This window comes from Conger conger, chromosome 10 (genome assembly GCF_963514075.1).
Source record: "Conger conger chromosome 10, fConCon1.1, whole genome shotgun sequence".
NCBI lineage: Eukaryota > Metazoa > Chordata > Actinopteri > Anguilliformes > Congridae > Conger > Conger conger.
The window spans coordinates 44,305,437-44,328,164 of NC_083769.1; the positions used below are offsets into that span (position 1 = coordinate 44,305,437).

The 22,728-nt window shown below is 48.2% G+C and overlaps 1 protein-coding gene across 1 annotated transcript in view; it reads left to right on the forward strand.

Annotated features, from left to right (window-relative positions):
* Nucleotides 1-22,728, forward strand: part of prdm16 (PR domain containing 16) — a 249,380-nt gene that overhangs the window by 59,269 nt on the left and 167,383 nt on the right. The window contains exon 2 of the mRNA XM_061258651.1: nucleotides 16,236-16,585. Within this exon, the coding sequence (XP_061114635.1) occupies nucleotides 16,236-16,585 (350 nt within the window). The remainder of the gene's footprint in view (nucleotides 1-16,235; nucleotides 16,586-22,728) is intronic.

Genomic DNA, 22,728 nt, shown 5'->3' on the forward strand with positions numbered 1-22,728 from the left:
TGAGTGTCTGTGAGTGTGGCGTGTGTGTGTGTGTGTGAGTGAGTGTGAGTGTGTGTGTGAGTGTGTGAGTGTGTGAGTGAGTGTGAGTGAGTGTGTGTGTGTGTGTGTGTGTGTGTGAGTGTGTGTGTGTGTGTGTGTGTGTGTGTGTGAGTGAGTGTCTGTGGAGGCTCTCTCTGGCCATGAGGACGGTGACAGTGATTGTTTGATGCTCAGATAAGACGTGTTTGTTCATCCCCAGCCCCGGCCGGGCTCATCCTGTTTTGTGCGGTGCTGAGAGGGACCCATTGTGACGATGTCTCATTCCATTTGGCTGAGACAAAACAACCTAATTAGATTGGAAGTGAGCTATCAATTTAAATCAGTATTCAAATCAAAGTTTTCCCAAACACAAAAACATCAGGAAGCGGAGCTTGGCCCCGCGGGGCTGAATACAGAGCAGGGCCGCAGCCAGCTAGCCTGGAGTGTGCGTCTCACTCAGCACGTCCTGGGACAAAACAGCGCCCCCTAAAATATATACCCCCCCCCACACACAGACACACACACACAGACACACAGACACATGCATACACGCTTTCTCACTGCGATTGCTAATGTAAAGTTATTTTCTATTATTGAATGGCATATTTTATAGTTTTATTGTTTTGTTTAGCACTTGAATTTTTTTTAATTTGAGCAAAATTCAGACAGTGGGCAGACAGTACCAGCTGAGTGTGTGATTCTGTACAGTATACTGCGACAGGACTGCGGGTGTTCTTCTCCGTAGTGTAGCTCTACAGGGCTGTTTCATTACCTGACTGCAGGTGTACAGCACAATGAAGAGGAAGGCTTCTTCCTGCCATCACGGTGTGCTACTTTTCCTTGTCTCCCTCTGCCCGTAGCCGTGGGCTCTGAAGTTTATTCTCACTCCCTCCACTCCAGGGTACCGCCGGTGAATCGCTTTTCCTGACCCCCGCGCCTGGATGGCCCGGAGAAGTCTCCGCGCCGGGGCGAAATGAATCTCCCGCAGTTCGGGGGAGAGTCCCGCCGGGACAAAGGGCCGGACTCGGGATAGCGGCACCGTCTAACTCGTGACTAATAGAAGCGCCCGGGCTGCGTTCCCCAGAGGGGAGGCCTTATTTGGGATGTCACACAGCGTGCGGGGGCCGCAGATAACAGAGACAGAGGAGCGGGGCCCGCTCAGATTACATAGGCGACCACCTGAGCTAAAGAGAGCCATTTGTTCCCAAATCGACCTGATGACCCGCTAATTACCACCCAATTATCTGGAATTCACTGCAATTCACTCGGCTGAGGAAGGAAAATTGCTTTTCACTCTGTCTCTCTGTCTCTGTCTCTCTCTCTCTCTCCCGCTCTGTCTACCTGTCTGCCTCTCTCTCTCTCTCCCTTCCTTTCTTCTTCCTCCCCCCCCTCCTCTCTCTCTCTCTCTCTCTCTCTGCCCCTGCCCCCCTCCCCTCCGCTCTAGCCCTCCAGTGACACGCACGGTGGCTGAGAACATAATTGTTTATCTTTTGTTTGTTTATTGAGGACATCATTAATCTGTGGTAATGAAGGTGTATATTATCACCTCTTACTCACCCCGGTGTCTGTACTGTGACCTAGTTTGTGTTTTTATTACAGTAGGAGAATGTTAATTAACCTGGGGCATAGTCTGTTGTTATTTAAAATGGAAGAGGAAATAATGGTAGGTAGTTTGAGCCATTTGAAAATAAAAAATGTATCTTTATGTGGATTAATGCACCACTATTCCAGCGGTTAAACGACCTGATTTAGGTTTGTTTGGCGAACTGAATCTGCTGTAAGTTAAGGTAAATGTTGTGAATTGATGGTGAAACGTGCGGTGTGTAATTTTGGGCTGTGATGGCGGCGCTGTCAGCCTGTGTGTCGTCATGGCGACGGACGCGCCTTCCTGTCACGTTTCGCGGAACCCTCGCGCCTCCTCACGGACACACCTGTGCGTGTCCCGCTCCGCACGCCCGCCAGCGCAGAACCACGGCAACCGCTGCGTCAGCTGACCCGCCGGCACCAATCGGTCTCCGCGCCGGACACTGGCAGGGTGTCTGCGGTCGCCGGGCGCGGAGAAGCAGGTCATGTCTCGTTCCCAGAATTCTTCAGGCCGGGGCATTGTTGTGGCGCTGTATACCGTATTGTGCGCGGGCTGATTGTGAGGCTCCGGTCTCAGCTCTGTTCTGGAGCTCGGAGGAGAGGAAGGGACCCGCGACATTGTTTGAAATGCACTTGTTACCATTCTCAGGCCGTCCCATCTGTTTCCCCCCTTCCTTCCCTCCGCTCAACAACACCGCTTCCTCCGCCCCGGCCCGCTGACGGGGAGAGAGAGAGAGAGAGAGAGAGGGAGGGAGGGAGAGAGAGAGAGAGGGAGGGGAGAGAGAGAGGGAGGGAGGGGGAGAGAGAGAGGGAGAGAGAGAGGGGGAGAGAGGGAGTCTGTGTGCGAGAGAGAGAGAGAGAGAGAGAGGGAGGGTGGGGGAGAGAGAGAGAGAGAGGGGGAGAGAAAGAGGGAGAGAGATGGAGAGAGAGGGACAGAGAGAGAGAGGGAGAGAGAGTGTGAGAGAGAGAGAGAGGAAGAGGGGGGGAGAGAGGAAAGAGAAGAGAGAGAGAGAGGGACAGAGAGAAGGGAAGGACCTGTTCTCCTCTCAGTGGGCTGTGTAATGCTGCCCATCGTACTGTACCCTGCTCATGGGATACCCGGGCCTGGGTCAGTTTGGCTGCAGTGCCCTTTTGCCCTTAAATCTGTCCCGTTTGTGCCTGTGTTCTTCTGATCTTCAGTCACTGTGGGTAAACAACACATAGTGCTTTGTTTTGATTCATAATCTAATAAGAGCACTACTGTTCAGTAACTGCTCCCAGACCTGGTGCTATTGATCACCAGCGCTAGTTAAAGCTGCTGCGTTAATTACCTGTGGTCGATGATTAAGGTGTGTGGGCTGACTGAGTCTGTGCCTCTGGTGGTGTCATTGTGCTGCTGCAGAGTCTGAGTGAAGTGCTACAGAGACTGAGTCTCAGTGTCATTTAGTGCTGACATGAAGAAATCACCCCTCTATGTCATGAAGGAATACGACTGGCACTCAATCATAGATTCACCTAAACAATAAAGAAATACAATCATAACTAGTAATAATTATAATTAACAATAATAATAATAATAATAATAATAATAATTATTATTATTATTATTATTATTATTATGATCATCATCATCATCATCATCATCATCACTGCCTACAGATAGTCAGATAATTGTCCATTATTATGAATTATCACGTAATATCGTGCTCCTGCCAGTAAGGCACTCCTAAAATGTAGAAATATTTCTTCTGATGATGCAGGTGGGTAAGAATTCCACTCTTGTCCAGAACAGTTGGTTAGTAAACACTTTTTATCACTCTTGGGAAAATGTAATGGCTTCTCATGGCACGTTACACAAAGAAAGCAATTTCACAATCATTTAAGACTCCGATATGGCAGGGCTTTTAAATGATATGCACATTGATATTCAACCTCTGGACTCCCTCCAATGACTTGTTATTGTCATTAAAATTGTAAAAGAGAATCATCTATATGTACGTGGTTTTCTGACCTCTCTCAATTGAGCAATTTGGTGTGCCACTATATCATCTTTTTACTTCTTAAGCTTTTCCCTAAAATTGGTTGTCCTGATTCATTTCAGTGTTCCCCTAGCCTCAAGTTCCCATAGTACATTGCAAAATCTTTGCCTACAATGTCTGTGAGATCTTGATGAAATGCTTGATGGGAATTGTATGACCAGCAGTGAATCAGAAGAAGTTAAGTTAAGGACATACAGATTTCAGTGTGGGGTGAAATTTTTCCATTGACCTGGATTGCTCCTTCTCTATGTGCAAGGCTTTTCTATGGAAGTCCGCTGTGTTCTCAGGTCTAACATGCCGGTTTGTGTTTGTCTGCAAGTCTGACCTCATGTTATAATAGCCTATATACAGAAAAGCATTGTTGTCATGGGGTATCCTACCCCATTATGTAACTATCAAATTGCACATTACACTATGGTGTTTTTTTTTCCCCAAACAGGGAACTCTGTCAAACGTAGCGTTCAGTAGCTTAGGTGAGAGTGCAGCTCCATCTTCATCATGCAGTAGTCTGTACTGACGTTCCACAGAAGCACACCGGCTAGACTTAAGCAGGCTTGATCATAAGTGGATTATGAGCTCTTGAAACTGAACTATATAAATGCAATTTTTATTGGCTAATGTCTGACGTTTGATTAATTTGGACAACCGTGATGCTCAAATGTGCTATTTTTTCTTTTGGACCCATCGCAGGTGGAGACATTTTAAGTCTTTGGAGTGAACTGGAGCGGAAGAATACGCTCAAATTTTGATACTCGACACCGTCTGTTCTGTTGTGTCGCTGTGATAGAGGACAGCTTGTGATGAGCTATGACATGTTAAAAACAGATGAACACTTTTCTACTGAGCTGAATTAACTGTGCCTTTTGCTAGTTCTTTTTTGGGGAAGAGAAACAGGAACTAGACAAAGAATAATAGAAAAATAACTCACTGTTCTTTTCCGGGAGTTAGGTCAGCCCATTGAAAACTTAATGATTAAACTCCTGTCATCTCTCAAGCATTCATAATGCGAGTTCTAAACCGTGTCGAACACAGAACTGTGTTCACTGTTTCGTCGCCCTTCAGTGTCACCAGAAAAAAGTAGTTGTTCCAGCACACTGTGAAGAGGAAGAGCTAAAAACCTGCATTCCTGCAGAGTTTGTTTATATTTCATGTTTTTTATCGTAGTTTATATACACTGCATTGTTCTTGTAAAGCTTCGGCAACACATATGTTGTCTTATATCACGCCAATGAAGCATTTCTTAATTGAATTGTGAGAAAGGGGGGAGACAGAAAGAGAGAGAGACAGAGATGGAAAAGGCGGGAGAGGGAGAGACGGAAAGGGAGAGAGAGAGGGAGAGAGAGGAGAGACTGAGAGAGAGGGAGAGACAGAAGAGAGGAGAGACTGAGAGAGAGAGGAGAGACAGAGAGAGAGCGGGAGAGACAGAGAGAGAGCGGGAGAGACAGAGAGAGGAGGGAGAGACAGAAAGGGAGAGAGAGGGAGAGAGAGAGGAGAGACTGAAGAGAGAGAAGGAAAAGAAGAGAGAGGGAGAGAGAGAGAGAGAGGGAGAGGGCACTCATAAGCTCTCTCGCCCTGAGCTCAGTATGTGGTGGTAGCGGAGGCCGGCGGGCCCACAGGAGGCAGTAGGGTGCTCAATGAGGCAGAACGGCGTGATTACGGAAGCTGCCTGGGCGCGGGGCTTATTGAGTGACCTTGGCTAATTCACTTGACCCGCCCGCCTGAGCCCACGGAGCGCACCCAACGGCCGTCTGAGCAGAACCCCCCAGCTCCAGAGGTCCGCTACGGTCCGCCCTGCGCACAGCTGTTTCCACACGCCGTGTTTCCACACGCCGTGTTTCCACACGCCGCGTTTCCACACGCCGTGTTTCCACTGCCTGTCCTCCAGAGCAGCTCTGCAGCTCTGCAGCTCCGCAGCTCCGGGCTTATTCATCCCCTGCTTACGAAAATACGACCGTCGTCTTCGGTTTCCGCGTATTTTTAGCGCATTTTCAGACGCGTTGCTGTTATTTTGGCGCGGGAGATTTTTGTTAGCGCGCCGCCCCTAATTTTCTAGAATCTGTGTTTCTCTTGGTCTCTCTTGAATGTCAGGGCTTCATGGCGTTTGGCACGCTCCTCCATCAGGGGCTGGGAATGTGCCATAGTACCTGGGGTGGAGCCTGTGGAGCTGGCCTGGGCCCTGACACAGGCCGCTGCTGTGTGCCCAGTCTGCAGGCCTCCCTGCCCTGTGTGGAGATGTGGGCACAGTCTCTCTGAGAGGTCTTCCAGGCTCTCCACTGCATAAGCACACTTGTGTTGTCTTGATCTGTGGGTGGCTGGTATGGCAATACAGTCTCAGAAATGAAGGTATGAGAAGTGCCAAAAAAGGTACAAATGCTCCTTGCTGGGGCGGTACCGCTATAGGTGCATGAAGTGATAGCCAGCAATGTATAATTAATTTGTACTTTTTTTGCTTGGAAAACATAATCATCTGTAACGCAAAGAGAACATTACTCTTTTTCTTCAGGAAATTTGATCCCTTAAAGAACAGAAATGGATCCATCCCTCCCTCTCCATCTCCCTCCCTCTCTCCCTCTCTCTCTCCCTGACTTCCATCTCCATCAGTCGTTCTTCCCTCCTCCTCTCCCTCTCTCTCTGTCTCTCTCTTTCTCTACCCCCCTCACACTCTTCTCTCCCTCTCCTTCACCTTCTCGCTCTCCTCTCTAACCCCCCCTTGCACTCCTCTCTTCCTCCACCTCTTCTCTCCCTCTCTACCCCCTCACTCCTCTCCTCCTTTCCCTTTCTCTCTCCCTCCCTCTCTCCTCCCCCCCCTCGTACTCCTCTCCTCCTCTCCCTCTCTCTCTCCCTCTCTCCCTCTCTCTCCTCCTCCCCCCCTCGCACTCCTCTCCTCCATCTCCCTCTCTCTCTCCCTCCCTCTTTCTCCCTCTCTCTCTCCCTCCCTCTCTCTCTCTCTCTCCTCCCCCCTCGCACTCCTTCTCTCCTCTCCCTCTCCCTCTCTCCCTCCCTCTCTCTCTCTCCCTCTCTCCCCCCCGCACTCCTCTCCTCCTCTCCCTCTCTCCCTCTCTCTCTCTCTCTCTCCTCCCCCCCCTCACACTCCTCTCCGCGTCTCCCTCTCTCCTCCTCCCGGGCTGTTCCAGGCTCAGGCAGGTCAGTGGCATACTAACACTTTTGTCAGTGTGATTAATGGCACACTGGATTGCCGTTAATTCACTGGCTAATGACTGCGACCAGGGCCAGTCCAGGAGTAATCAGGTGATGTATGGGGGGAGAATGCACCCATGGCAGAGGTGAAAATCATTTCCACCAGTCAGGTATTGTCGCAGGAACGAATGGCTCTCCCTGTTAATAAAAATTAATGCATTTTTCTCCCCCTCTCTTAATTCCCAGCGGTTTACTAAATGAAGCCGTGTATCGGCTGAGTGCTGGGACACGCTGCAGGAGATGGGCCCAAGCCTTCCCAGGGTGCTCTGCTTCCACTGTCCGCTGCTGGAAATAGAGCAGGGCTCTTTCATTCACCGTCTAAGTGTGCAGTGGAACTATTCATTTCTCTCAGGACTATTCAAAATTGGGACTGTAGTCAGTGTGTAATGGTTGCCTTTATTTTTGCTCGACTTTGATAAAGGAATTTTAAAAAATGAGGACAGTGTCCACTCTGAAATATTGCGTAGAAAATAGAAAATAAAATGTAAATACTCCTTTAAAATATGAAGCTTGATCTTGGTTGAATTATGCCCCCCCCCCCCCCCCCCCCAACTCTTCCACATGAGACACACTGTCGACAGTAATACACTCAGAATCACCGTGCAGGTGTGTGTGCCAGATTTCAGCGTATTTGCATCTGTGTGTGAGTATATTCAAATGCACGATAGGCAGAGAGAAGAGGTGGTGAGAGAGAGAGAGAGAGAGAGAGGGAGGGAGAGAAAGAGGAGGAGGAGGGGGGGAATGGGGAAAAGGGAAAGGTTGAATTCTCCCTGAAAGAGGCGATTGGCTGCCGCCTGAGGGCCTGTGGAAGTGGTTTCCCCGGCCGGGCCCCGGGCCCCGGGGCCCCGGTGGAGTCGCTGCAGAGATGAGGAGCGATGAGGGGACATCCAGGAAACAAGCCCCGCGCACGGCGACCGCGCTTTCAGAGAAATGACAACGCCATCCCGGCCCTCTCCCACTCAGCCTGCCGCGGGCGCTGGAAAAGCTCTCCTGGACTCGCCGCGGCGTTAGCCAAACATGCAGACCCCCCCCCCGCCCCCGCGCCCGCGCCCGCCGTAAATAAACAGCAGCTCCCGCGCTATTAACGGGGTATTAAGCGGACACCGGCTCTTAATTATAACTGATAAACTGCTCCCGCGGACGGCAAACCGGAGTTATGACAGATTGTATTAGGTTATATGTTATAACGATACAGATGTAGCGTTGTGTTTATTAAATTAAGATGTCCGCCTAATATAAGTGGCCTCTTATTTGTCAGCCGTTGCCAGTCATGATGATTAATCATAATCTCGCTCATAAAAACGAGATTCTGCACAAACATCCGAAAAAACACTTTTAATGACCCGCCGTTGTGTATTCCATGGGGCACTAACTAAATAACAGGATACATTAATAGTGGAGAGAATAATAAAGGTATGATGTTATTTTCTGAACATTGTTTTGCTCTGTGCAAGCCCTGGGTAAGGTCCAGCCAGCGTACACTGGCTGGATGTTTTTCTGCTCTCGAGTGTGTGACTCCGTCAGCTCCCAGTCCTGCTACTCGAACACAGGACATCTCTCACACACACTGCTCCCTCCCCTTGGGTGATGTTTGTAACTCAATTTAGCAAATGTAAGTTGCTATTGATTATTATTAATATTTATCATGTTTGCAAAAATGTCTTTTCCCAGTGCTATTAATCTGCTGTGTTAATAAATGTCTCTGCAGGCCAGGCAGGAAGCCCCGGGGAGATAGACTGACTAGAATGGCAATCAGAGGAGCTGACAGCACGGCTACACTGCAGCCTGGAGAGAGAGAGAGAGGGAGAGAGAGAGAGAGAGAGAGAGAGAGAGAGAGGGCGAGAGAGAGGAAGAGGGAGAGAGAGGGAGAGAGAGAGAGAGGGAGAGAGAGAGACGGAGAGAGAGAGAGAGACTGAGAGAGGGAGAGAGAGGGAGAGAGAGAGAGAGAGGGAGAGAGAGAGACTCACACACACACTGCAGCCCTGAGAGAGAGGGAGAGAGGAGAGGGAGAGAGGGGAGAGAGAGGGAGAGAGAGAGTGAGAGACTGCAGCCCTGAGAGAGAGAGAGAGGAGAGGGAGAGAGAGAGACTGAGAGAGGAGAGGGAGAGAGGGGAGAGAGAGAGAGAGAGAGACTGCAACCCTGAGAGAGAGAGAGAGAGGGAGTGAGAGAGAGAGGGAGAGGCACACACACATACACACACACACACACTCACCACACATGCACACACACACAGACACACACATACAAACACATGCGCACACACTTAGTATGCACACAGGGAAAGGAATGTACAGAGGGAGAGAGAGAGAGACTGCAGCCCTGAGACAGAGAGAGAGAGAGCGGCACACACACAGACACACACATAAACACATGCGCACACACTTAGTATGCACACAGGGAAAGGAACGTACAGTGGGGCAAAAAAGTATTAGTCAGCCACGAATTGTGCAAGTTCTCCCACTTAAAAAGTAATTTTCATCATAGGTACACTTCAACTATGAGAGACAGAATGGGGAATCCAGGAAATCACATTGTAGGATTTTTAATGAATTAATTGGTAAATTCCTCTGTAAAATAAGTATTTGGTCACCTACAAACAAGCAAAATTTCTGGCTCTCACAGACCTGTAACTTCTTCTTGAAGAGGCTCCTCTGTCCTCCACTCGTTACCTGTATTAATGGCACCTGTTTGAACTCGTTATCAGTATAAAAGACACCTGTCCACAACCTCAAACAGTCACACTCCAAACTCCACTATGGCCAAGACCAAAGAGCTGTCAAAGGACACCAGAAACAAAATTGTAGACCTGCACCAGGCTGGGAAGCCTGAATCTGCAATAGGTAAGCAGCTTGGTGTGAAGAAATCAACTGTGGGAGCAATTATTAGAAAATGGAAGACATACAAGACCACTGATAATCTCCCTCGATCCCTCGGCCCAGGACTAAACTTCATCCGTGTCGGTGAAAGTGCAGCGTATGAACGGGTGTTGGAGCAGCATCTGGGCCTGGTGGTTCAGAAGGCCGGCTTTAGAAAGGGCCCAGCAAGCCCTCTGTGTACCCTCCCACTGCTGTCGCGCGCTCAGCACGGCTAATAAAAGCACCATCAGCCTGAAAGATTTGTTTGAGAACTTTCTCATTTTCACACTCTGTGGCGTGCCTCGGTTCGGCTCAGATTAAGAGCGCATTCACCGCCGGGTCCAGTTTATTTGCCCCGCACCGGTACTGGCGTGTGTGTGCAACGTGGGGAACGTGACGGGGAATTTTACCCATGTCAGCGCATTCACTGCAAACAAGACCGGTCAATCTCAACCAGTATTTCAGTCTTTTATCTCGACTTGAAATCTAATGTATATAACTATTTTGCCAATGGCGTGACGAAATTTCACTTGGCAACGAACAGTGACTTAAAACAAGCTAATATTTTATACTTGACTTACTACGATTTTAAGTCTCATTCCAAGACCAAAACACGTGGGTTAAGACAGACAGTGTTAATACTGCGGGCACTGTACAGCTTCAGGAGTCGGCGGGGGTAGGCAGACCTCTAAGTGGTCAAGGTCCGCTCACCTCGGTTGGACAACCCGTCTGGTCAGGGCCGGGAGGAGCGTGTGAGCACAGCTCTGCGGGTCTGCGGAGAGGAACAGCGCCTAACAGGAATGAGTTAGTGGAAGTTTCTCTTTACACACACTGGGGATAACCCGTGGTTTTGATCTGGGCCCGCACCCTGGCACCGTGCCGTCCTGGAGAAGCAATATTGCTACTTTAAGTGTTGGTTGGAAATGTTCCCTGCTGTTTTTACTGGGGGAAACAGTGTGTGTTTCTGGAACGCGCAGCGAATGTTGTACTGAGCTGTCCCCGGTGGCCCCCTTGAGTTTTTTTCTTTTACGTCACCGTTAAAAAAAAAAAAATTAAACAACGGGGCGCAATGGAAAAGCGCATTGAACTTCGTTTTGTGTGCTTTCGATTTTGACTGCCCGTTTTTGGGGGTTTTTTTTCCATGTAAGAATCGACCCAGATTAGAGCTTTTGTTCAGATAAAATCATCAAAGGCACGATTAAGGAGTAACAGGTAAGATTTTCTCGTTCGGGGTCTCTAATGACACCAATAACTCCGTAAGTGGGACCATATTGGCGGATTATTGGGACCATGGGCGTCAGATTAGCCGGCGCAGGGTGTTTGAACGCCCTCATCGGCCCAACATCAAATGTTTTCGAGTCCTTGCACAAGAGTCTGCTCATTTTTCATATCTGTCAGCTTCTGCTCTCACTAGGGTAACCTATTCCCATATTTGGGCCGAAGGAATATTGCATTCGTGTTTGTGTGTGCGTGCGTGTGCGTGTCTGCATGCGCGCATGTGTGTTTCCCTAGATACGAGCTTTTTTTTTTTTTACGATACCGTTCTTGGACTGAAACACGGTGGAAGGAGTTTAATAGCGTGCAGACATGTAGGTTTTTCCTCTGAAGCGCGTTTATTTTCTTTCTCTTTTCCAGCGGAGGGTGGATGCGTACAGGTGATAGTAAATGTGCCGTTATCGCCCCGGCGGAGGAGAGGGCCTTTAACCGCTGGGTTCCTAAACCTTTCTACTGTAACTGCGGACGGGACGTCTGTGTTTTACCGTGCGAGGGCCATTTAAAAATGCATTAAATCTATAACGAGTTTATTTTCTTGACACAGTGCAGATTTTTCGTAGTTTGTGAAGGCTAGTGTAACGCAGTGTGTAAAAGCGCAGCAAACTAAACAGTCTTTGCTTTTTTGAATCGCTTGTTGTAACTTTAGTGGTTTGTAAATCACACTTTCAGTTTGTTTGTTTTAACTCAGTCTGCTGCTGCCTTGTTTTACATGTGCACTGGTTTACTTCTACTAAGTACTTGTAATAATAGCCGGACTACGTATATTATTTCAGACTATTAGATAAAAAAATTAAAAAATGTATTTACATTATGCACTGGTATTTTTAAATACACAGTGAAGGCTAAAACAAACATACAAAACATTAAATAGAAAGAGGTTATTTTAGGAACAAAAAAGTGTAAAATCAGCAATGGCTGATTTAAGAAAAATTACATTTGATGAATAACAGAATAATATAAATTTAATAAGATTGCAATGATCGATTGCTGGACACAACACAGGAAAATGTCTTCTGCCGTGTGTCACACGCACATACCGACAAAAACACAGAAGAAGAAACCGGGGAGGACCCAGAAAAGTGCTGACAAAGGAATGGGAGACGACTTGGGTTGGGACAACTTGTGACCCCGCTGGCCTCTCGTAGCGCGCGGGAAGAATAACAGCTGGGAGGGCGCGGGCGCCCCTCTCGTACCCGTGTTTCTTTGTTTTCCGGCGCCGCTCGCAATAACAGAGGGGCCGTAAAGGAACGCCTTTACAATTCATCAAATAAACCTGAAGCCTTCATGTCAGGGACCCCGGCCGCACGGTAGTTTCCAGTGCAATAACAAAGCTGAACAAGCGCAGCATTGTGGGGCGAGCGGGAAGGAGGGGGGACCCCCAAGGTGCGAATTAATGATTGACCCCTGATGCATTCAGGATGAATAGTTCTCTGTGAGAGAAAAAAAAAAAAAAACATCTTCCTGGAAAGGAAGGCACTATCTGTCAGCTTTCTCGGGCCTTCTGGGAGACAACGCTAACATCGGCCCCATCTGCAAGGAATGGCATGTCTCACTCTCTTCTCTCTTTCCCTCTTTCTCTCTCTCTCTCTCAGTCTCTCTCCTTCTCTCTTTCTCTCTCTCTCTCTCTCTCAAACCAGCTCCACTCTTTCAAAAAGTCATACCTCAGCTTCCCCTGTTCTGGCCTCTTAATTATTATCCTCAATCTCCCTCTTTTTTTTTTTCTTCTTCCCGAACTTCTTGTGGTCGAACACGACTGAGCCCTTCTGCCAGAACACCACTGTGTAATAGCGAGGTTTCGTCCCGGGCTGTTTTGTTAAACATGCTGTTTTTCTCAATGATTTTTAGTAATGAGGGACTGAGTTTCGAGATCTTTAATGCATAACCACAGGGTCTGAACAGCTTTTTTGTTTTTTGAAATTTTATATATATATATATATATATATGCTGTGCATGTGCGTAAATATTTAGACCGTGAAACATTCTTTGTAGTTTTGGCTCTGGGCTCCACCATGTTGGATTGGATAAAATACTGGATCTGATGAAACAATGAATATGAGGTTAAATTGCTGTCAGCTTTCATTTGAGGGCATTTACATCCCTATTGGGTGATAATACATGTAGGAATTACGTCCCTTTTCATACGCGGTCCTTCCATTTTAGGGGATCAAAAGTAATTGGACAGTTAACTGCTCGGCTTTGCCTTGGCCAGCTGTGTGTCGTTGCATCATTAGCTCATGCGCAGGAATGTGAACAAAAGGTCTGGAGGTGATTCTAGGTGTGGCAATTTGTGTCTGTCGCTGTTATATCTCAACATAATGACCGGAGGAGTGTCTGTGCCAGTGAAGCAGGCCATCATGAGGCGTGCACAGTCGGGCTGGAACTGCCTCACGCGTCCTTATTGATGATGTGACTCCTGATAGCAGCGGCAGGAGGAATTCTGCAGTGAGCAGATCTGCTCAGATCCAGACGAATGCCTCAAATCTCATTGGACGGCACTACACCCTGGAGCAGGGCGATGAGCCCAAACACACTGCTAAAGCAACCTAGGGGTTTTTTCATAGCCAAATACTGGAGTGTTCCTGATTGGCTCAAGTCGATCACCTGACCTGAATCCAAATGAACATGCTGGAGACAAAAGTAATAAATCCACTGAAACAAATGGGAACTGCAGTACAGGCCTGGCAGAGCATCACCAGGGAAGACCCCCAGCGACTGGTGATACCCCCAGCGTCTGGTGATGTGTATAGGCAGCAGACTTCAGGCAGGCAAAGGATTTGAAACCAGATACCGAATACGATGGCTTTATTCAGTTGTATTCATTCAATTGTTCATTTGTCCAATTAATTATGGCCCCTGTAGAAAAAGGACCGTAATTGTTACAGTGCAGACAGTATAAACTGACAGTTTAACCTCATATCAGTTCGTTTGATTTCAAACAATGCTGTGTCACCGTCCAAATACTTACGGACTGCACCGCGGTATATGACGCCGCTCAGTGTCGTCCCTGTGATCCGTGTGGCCTCTACTCCCGGGCTCTTAACGTCCTAACAGTTTAACAGATTTGCCAAGCCTGTCTTGGGTTCTTGAAATTTGTATTTAACAGAGTAGGTGCCAAAAAGAGCTTTAATGGTTTGAGAGGCCCTTTGATTGCTGAAATGTGTGGCAGATAGGCGGCGGTTGTAAAAGTTTTTAACTGATCTGTGAAAAGGGAGAGCTACCGCTGCCCTGTGTGTTCCTCTCATAACCGCCCTGCAGCTGCGATGAAACGCTCGTCATTAAAAAAATAAAAAAAACGCTTATTTTCCCTCCCGACGGCGGGATGACGCAGAAATCCGTCGTAAAAAAAGGCGTAATTTCACCGCTGCGGTTTAACGGGACGCATTTTCCCGGAACTCTCCGTTCGCTTCGTGTGTCACTCGTTCGAACAGACGGTTCAACGCAAACGTAGCGAAACTGTCCCTATTCGGTTCGATCGTGACTGTAAAAGGTTCAAATTGAATTATTGAAAGGGTGATTATGATTCTAAAAGAAATTAATCCTAATACCTGAGATTATAATGCTAATAAGTAAGGATTTTACACAAAATAAATTCACTCGTGATTTTTATGGTAGGTGCTGGAAATAGTCTTCTGAGAAAATATATTCTTCAACACAGTTGAGGGCAACCAATCGGAGCTCTCACGGATGATTATGCCATTTCAGATGAATCGGTGATTGGTGAAGAGATGCCGGTTGGTGATGTGTGACAGTCAGAACGTGATCCATCAGAGGGAGTGGCGGACATTTTGTTTTTCATTCGCTTACAAGTAAATAGACCCCAATTCAGAAGAAAATATTTTCAAGTCATTCACTGTTCTAGGCTGGCAGTGGCTTCTGTACGGGGGGGGATGGGGGCGGTTGGAAACACTCGTGCAGTAATTGGGGCCTAGTTAACTCTGATTGCCGGTCTTGTGTTTGGATAGCAGACTGCAGTGGTGCGTCTACAAATTACACAGAGTCTGTCCATGCACTGACACCACCGTTGCCTGGGCGATGGGAAAGGCGATGCGTTAGTTTAGTGTGTTTCCTCTTCTGCGTTAGCCGCAGAGGTGCTGTTTGTGGTCTGGATGTCTCACCCCACTTTCGAGTGTGATTCAACATCTTCCTCTTGAAGTGACGCACACACGAGTTACTGTTAGTGACAGTTAGTCCGCTTTCCACAGTGCTAGTCTCGTCTCATAACAACGTTTTCTTGATGCTCAAACTGTCTCTGGGTGAAAAATTAATCTGTCTATAATTTTACAATAAAACTCTCATGTGTTTCTCATTTTGGCAATAAGAGAGGCAGAAGCGCAATATCCATAACAAAATTGTTGTTGTTTTTTTTTACTAAGGAATGAATTTTTCTAGCATATTTCTGCTCACGTCAGGTGAAAAAAGTACTCATTTTTTTAAATCCAGCTCATTCTCAAGTCCGCATTAAGACCGAAAGCCACTCCACACGTCCTGACGGCTACTGAATTTAAAGTAACACGGGGAAGCTCCCAGCCCCGCAATCCCAATAAACACAGGTGACTAACAGAGAAATGTGAGGAGGGGCCGTGGCTGTGTTCAAGAGGCTCATTTCAGCCCATTATCTGAAAGATGACACGGCAGGAAATGACAGTGATTTTAACTGAATGGCGCCAATTGTCCGGCGTCATTATGAGCCGGGATGTTTGTGGAGCTCGGGAGTCACACGGCATACATCACCCGAGCCTCAGCTTTTCCACCTCAATGACGCTCCGTCACCAGCCAGGCTTCGCAGGGAACAGGAAGTGAGAGAGGGGGCGAAGGACTAGGGCCCCTCCCCTCCCTTGCTAATTCGAGGTACACTCTCAGAAATAAAGTGACAGCGGAGGTACATTTTTGTTCTTCCAGGATCTAATTTCTCCTGAATGTTCCCTGACAGTACTGTACACATTCTCTTTGGGAACAAATTAGTATGTTTTTCCAAGCAAAAAAGGTACAAATGAATTATACATTGCTGGGTACCGCCCCTGCAACAACGTTGTGCGTTTTTAGGCACTTTTATTAGGCACCTTTATTTCTGAGTGTACTGACATGAGTGTGGAGCTGGCCTGATCCACGGGCCATGATGCTAGGCTAGGGGTATAATTTTATTCACCTATCGGGTAACGCCCCAGCAACAAGCGTTTGTTCCAGGCCCTTTGCGCGCCTTTATTTCTGAGAGAGCGGGGCTTTGGTTCGGCGATGAGGATGAGGAGGATGCTGAAGGCTGACTCTCTCGTCCCGTGTGTTGTTGCAGATGACAGTGAAGCAGCGGAGAACATGTTCGAGCGGGACCCCAGCCTTCCCGCCGGAGAGAGCGCAGAGGAGGAGACGGAGGACAGCATCATGTCCCCCATCCCCGTGGGGCCCCCGTCCCCTCTCCCCAACGACCAGGACTTCACCCCCAAGGAGGGCTCCCCCTACGAGGTCCCCGTCTACATTCCTGACGACATTCCCATTCCCGGGGACCTGGAGCTCCGAGAGTCTTCCGTCCCAGGGACTGGCCTCGGGATTTGGGCCAAAGTCAAGATCCGGCTCGGGGAACGCTTCGGACCGTACAGTGGAACGCAGAGCGCCGCGGTCAAAGAGACCACTTTCGGATGGGAGGTGAGTTCCCCCCAAAAAAACGCAGGGCAACTGAGAGTGTTTTTTTTTTTTTTTTTTCTCCGTGGTTCATTTAGTTATTTCTTTTTTACGCTTTCCCCCTTAACGCTCCCCGGTTTGTCACGGCCAGTCAGGGCTGCAGGTTCCTCACAGTCTCGGTTGTTGACTCAGGAGAGCAGAAGCACGCACGTGCTCTCCAAAGCACACACTCAGAAATAAAGGTACAAGAAGTGCCTAAAAAGGTACAAATACTGAGTCACTTTATGTACCCAATAAGTACATAAAATCGTACCCTTAGTAATATATAATGAATTTGTACCTTTTTTGCTTGGAAACTGTACTCATTCTTACCCATAGAGAACATCACTGTACTTTCAGGGTACATTTGAGAAATCTGATCCTCCTCCACTGTCAGTGTATTTCTGAGAGTGTAGGCGATGTCACCTCCTCTTCTTTTTACACAGGTTTAAACCAGTCCGGCCTGACCGGTTTAAACCAGGAGCATGATTGGTGGTTCCAAATTAGGGGAGAGATAAAAGATAAATAAATGAACTAAAGGCCCAAAAGGCCAAGTTAAGGCCACAGTTGTTTTTTCTTTTGATTGGAATGAAACTGCTATGAAAAGTAAAGCTCAGTGAAATGAAAAGCGGTGAGTCAGAGGAGGCCCTGCCTGTTGAAAAGGTAAGTGACCTGCTCTCCGTCTCCAGGAGGGACGTGTCCGTGGAGGGGGCGAGACGGAGCTCGCACTAGCTCGACTGTTCGCGCACTCTCTCACCGCAATCGGATTCAGATTTTGAGCAGGATTTCTGCGGCCTCCTTCTGCCAAATTTCAAGCTCCTTAATGGTGTTTCTGATTGCCGAAGATATCAGCTTTTCTCCAGCGCCCACGTCCCTCTGTGTGCGGCCGTTTGGTCACGCCACGCGATATGGAAATGGAAGACGCCTGGCTCTTTCTTGGGTCTCGATCAAACTATTAATTTTCATTTCAACATGACGTTAGGGGATATTGAAGTTGCTTTAGTGAGCTCATTAAGAGCTCTTGATTTTTCCTCCTGGCCAAATGGCCAATCAGAGGAGAAGCCAAACGGCCAATCAGATGAGAAGCCGGGCCTGCTTTATGTTTAGCTGCAGGTCCGATCCATGGCCGATTTTAACGCTTTTTTGAGGGGCTTCAGCCCTCCCTGTTTTTCATCTCAGCCCCCCTAAAAACCTCCCTGGTTTGTATGTGATCTGTCCTGGAGGTTGCCTCACTGACAACAGCAGTGAGGTATTCAGTTTTGCACTCAATTGCGCTCAATGCACTTTAATATTAAACACCATTGCACCATTTTTAATTTAGATTTTACTGTGAATATCCACGTCTGACGATAAATGAAAATTCAAACATTTCTAAGATGATATGCATTTCTATTGTGTAAGGCCGTGGGAAAAAAGGTGCCACCAAAACAGGTGCATGTGTCATCATCTGATAAAACCTGAATCAGCATTGAGAATCGATGCCAAGGAATGTAGCTCAGCACCCCTTGACATAAAATCCTAGAATCGCCCCTGGTCAGATGTATATTGCATTGCATTGCTTATATATACTGTATAATTATGCATTTGAACAAAGTCCTGGAATTAGTCATGTGGAAGAGAGCGAATGTGTCTGCTTACAGTTGCAGAATGAGCACCCTGGTAAAACGGGGTACGGTAAAAAACGGGGTATGAACTTTTCTACATGGATTTTTCCATCACCCCTGCAGGATGCAGCTGGTACTGCAGGCTAGGCTGAGGAACAGGGCTGAGAAGCTAGGGCTCTTTTTAAATAGCTCATTTTTCGCCTCCTACCTCCTTTTCCTATGCCTGACCCAGAAGTCAGTGGAGGACCGCCATCTTTAAGCGAATTCCACCCCCTTAAATGTTCCTTCATGAGCCTGTGTGAATGTTCAGTCTCCGGTGCTGTGTGAGCGGCAGGTTGTTTCCGAGCCCAGCTGGTCTTCAGATCGTCGCCCCAGGAACCGCGCGGCAGAAACACGCTAGAATTAGCGGCCCCGCTAATGGCAGCTCGCCACGGAGAAGTTTCCTTCATAAAGTTCGTATTATGACTAGACCTTTAAAGAACCTGGGGCCTGCCTCCAAAAGCTACACATTCCCTAAGCGGTTTTACTTGGAATCGCGGCTAATGGCGCTCGTCAACTGCCTGTGTCTCAGAAAGCCCAGAAAGCTGTTGACTATAACATCGCGCCGCGCAACGCTCAGATTTCAGTTAAAACGTGTGCACTCCCTGCTGTTGATTTCAGTTAAAACGTGTGCACTCCCTGCTGTTGATTTCAGTTAAAACGTGTGCACTCCCTGCTGTTGATTTCAGTTAAAACGTGTGCCCACTCTGCTGTTGATTTCAGTTAAAACGTGCGCACTCCCTGCTGTTGATTTCAGTTAAAACGTGTGCACTCCCTGCTGTTGATTTCAGTTAAAATGTGTGCACTCCCTGCTGTTGATTTCAGTTAAAACGTGTGCCCACTCTGCTGTTGATTTCAGTTAAAACGTGTGCACTCCCTGCTGTTGATTTCAGTTAAAACGTGTGCACTCCCTGCTGTTGATTTCAGTTAAAACGTGTGCACTCCCTGCTGTTGATTTCAGTTAAAACGTGTGCTCACCCTGCTGTTGATTTCAGTTAAAACGTGTGCACTCCCTGCTGTTGATTTCAGTTAAAACGTGTGCACTCCCTGCTGTTGATTTCAGTTAAAACGTGTGCACTCCCTGCTGTTGATTTCAGTTAAAACATGTGCACTCCCTGCTGTTGATTTCAGTTAAAACATGTGCACTCCCTGCTGTTGATTTCAGTTAAAACGTGTGCCCACTCTGCTGTTGATTTCAGCTAAAACGTGTGCAGACCCTGCTGTTGATTTCAGTTAAAACGTGTGCACACTCTTCTTGCCATTTTTATGTAAGGTGGAGCCTAGTAAGACGATGTACATAGGTTTGAACATCAATGTATTGTACGACTTCATTGAGCTCTTTATATGCAGACTTTATGTGATGAAAAGGGACTGGTATGCCAAATACTATTGCTGCTTTATTCTATGTTTGTTATGCTATGGGTCAGGACCCAAACTGGGTCACGGCAATGGATAAGGCGGGTCCCAGAATGAGAGGCGAGTCCTCTGGGCTATGCTAGTATGTGTGTTTGATAGGTCTATGGAAGGTGGGGCAGCCTGTAGCATAGTGACGAAAAGGCCAAATCGTTTGAGAACCAGTGCGGCATACGACGATTGAAAACGTTCCCATAAAATGCTTTTCAGTGAGGTGGTTTACCCAGAATATGAAGTTTCACCACCACCACCACCCCTCCCCTCCGCCCAATCGCATTCTGCCGGCAGAAGTGCTTCAGAAACATCCTGTCTGCTCTACTCTTGTGAGCCTTTGGGCTCTGGGCTCTTATCGCTGGTAGTCATAACACTCAGCCATGGATAGCCATCGCTGGGCTCCCCCAGGACCACGCCAGGGCTACGTCATCCCGCTGCCCCTGGTCTTAGACAAATAGACAGCTCTGAAAACCAGCCGCGCGCGAAAGCTGGGGGAAAACTGGGAGATCTTTTTATTTTCAGCGGGTGTGTGTGTGTGTGTGTGTGTGTGTGGGTGTGGGGGGGGGGGGGGGGGGTCAGAACGGTTAATATAACCGGATTATATGAATGCAGAACCATAGTGCAGAACCATATGATGGTTTGGGGGAAAGACATATTTCATTTCACGAGGAACTCATCGTGTACATGAAATCCAACCACTGTAACCTCAAAACAGAGACTCCGAGATTGACAGGGTTTTATACTACGCTAGCGGGTGTCTTGTACAGTATGAATGGACAGTTACTGCGTAAGCCCCTCCGGATAGGAGCATCTGCTAAACTCTTGTAATGTAATGTAATATAATGTAGTGTCTGAGGTTTATTGTGTACCTAGTCCATTGTGTTTTCAGCAGAGAGCGGACTTAAGTGGTAGAATAAGCAGCCACCTTCCTGCAGATACAGAGGGATGGACAGTGTGACCGAGAGGGAGGGGGGGCAGGGGGACAGTGGGCCGGGGGGGCTCCGTACAGAACGGGGAAGGGTTCAGCTCTATTATTCCGGGGCTGCAGACAGAGGGTCTGGCGTGGGAGCGGGGCCGTGGGTAATGAGAGAGGTCCAGGTGGAGGAAGCAGAGGCCGCTCTGCCCCGGAGCGACGGCGGTGGCAAGGTGTTTTAACTTAGACTCATTTCAGCGAGACGGACAGCTCAATCTAGGAGATGCTTAGCTGCAGGCCACATCCATTCAGCCTCTCCCCGCCGCCCCTGCCTCCGCAGCGCGCCCGGTGCGAGTCACAATCATCTATTTAAAAACCGTCCTGCTCCCTTTATCACCACATAATATAGCGCTCACCTCCCCGCTGCCTGATCCAATCAGCACGCCTCTTTAACCCCCTGCCGGGAGCCGGGGGAGGAACCTTCAGCCAGCTTCCTGTCAGCTCAGGGACTGTGAAGAGTGATGCGCTGGCACTGGGGCCCTGGGAGGGGCGCTGCTGACGTGGGCGTTTCCGCTCAAACCCTCGGAAATAAGGGTACGGAAAGTGCTTAAAAAGGTGCAAATGTTTGTCGCTGGGGAACTTGTACCTATAGCTTGGAAGACGTACCCATAGAGAACGTTATTGCACTTCCAGGCTAAATCTGAGGAAATCTTGATTCTTGAAGAACAGAAATGTGCCTCCACTGTCACTGTGTGTCTGAGAGTGCAGCGTGTCCGCAGGTCCAGTCCCGCTCTCCCCCTCCTTAGGCCTGGCTGGGTGGACCGTGTCGGGGACCCCCACCCGAGACCCCGCTTCTCCCAGGTGTGTGAGGGGAAAGGGTGGGGTGGATGCTCACACACTGGCTGCTGTTTTAGTCATTAAACGTTGGCACATTACAAACAGAATGCACGTTTTATTGACCAAGCTTTCTCTTCAGTTTCAAAATACATGTGTTTATTGTAACGCAACTCGTTTCTAAAAGAGATTCTGTTTCTGAAAATTGAGTTTATTCTCCTTCCAGGACAATGCACGTCACTCCAATTTTGTGTGACTCCGCTCGATTGAGGATAGATTCTCCTCGATTTTTAAAAATAAATGCTGTCTCATCGTTGTGAGTGATCTCCTAACTCAGCGTGACCTGTAAGGCGGCGTTTCATGTATATCAGGACTAATAGGCTGCAGTGAATGAGCTGACAGCGCATTGTTTCACACGCTGTAACCACAACAGAGGAGGTGTGATCCAGACGGGGCATTGAAGCAGCTCTGATGAAGGGAATCTCTCGCCACGCAATCTTGAAAAGGTGAAGAACAAACAGCGATTGCCTCGAAAAGCAGAACTAATGGTGTTTACCCTCTTCTGCCGTAACCTTGCTCTCGAGGTGCTGTTCCAGATCTGTGCCACAGCACCACCTGCCCCAGACACCCATAACCTCTCCTGGGCCGTTTCCCTGTTCCTCTGGTCTAGACCCACAGCACCACCTACCCCAGACACCCATAACCTCTCCTGGGCCGTTTCCCTGTTCCTCTGGTCTCCACTGTCTCCCCTCTCTCTACACTCTCCATTGCTGTCACAAACACAAACTTAACAATTTTGTTCAATCAATCAATAAATTAAATAAACTCTCATACATACACGTGTGCACACGCACACGCCCACATGCACACACACATATGTGCACATACACACACATGCACACACACATATGTGCACATACACACACAGGCGCACATACACACGCACACACTCATCGACACACACACACACACGTACACACACATATGCACACGCACACACACACACGTACACGTACACGCACACACACACACTCATACCGTCTCTTGCACAGATAAAAAGTATTGACTGTAATAAAAGTCCGGACAATTAAAAGTGTGGTTCCACACAGTGTAATTACTAGTTTACTATTGATTTAGCGCCGTTGGTCGATGGGGCCTGTGCTGTCGGGGAGACAGGACTGAGGAGCGTATTGACACCTCCGTGGGCCTTTTAGCCCGCTCGTGTAGCCGATACGCTGGCACTTTGTTGCTATCTGTTCGAGCTCTGAGAATTGACATATGCTGCTCCCTCACTCCCTCGCTCGTAACGTGTCTCATTGTGCAGGGACAGG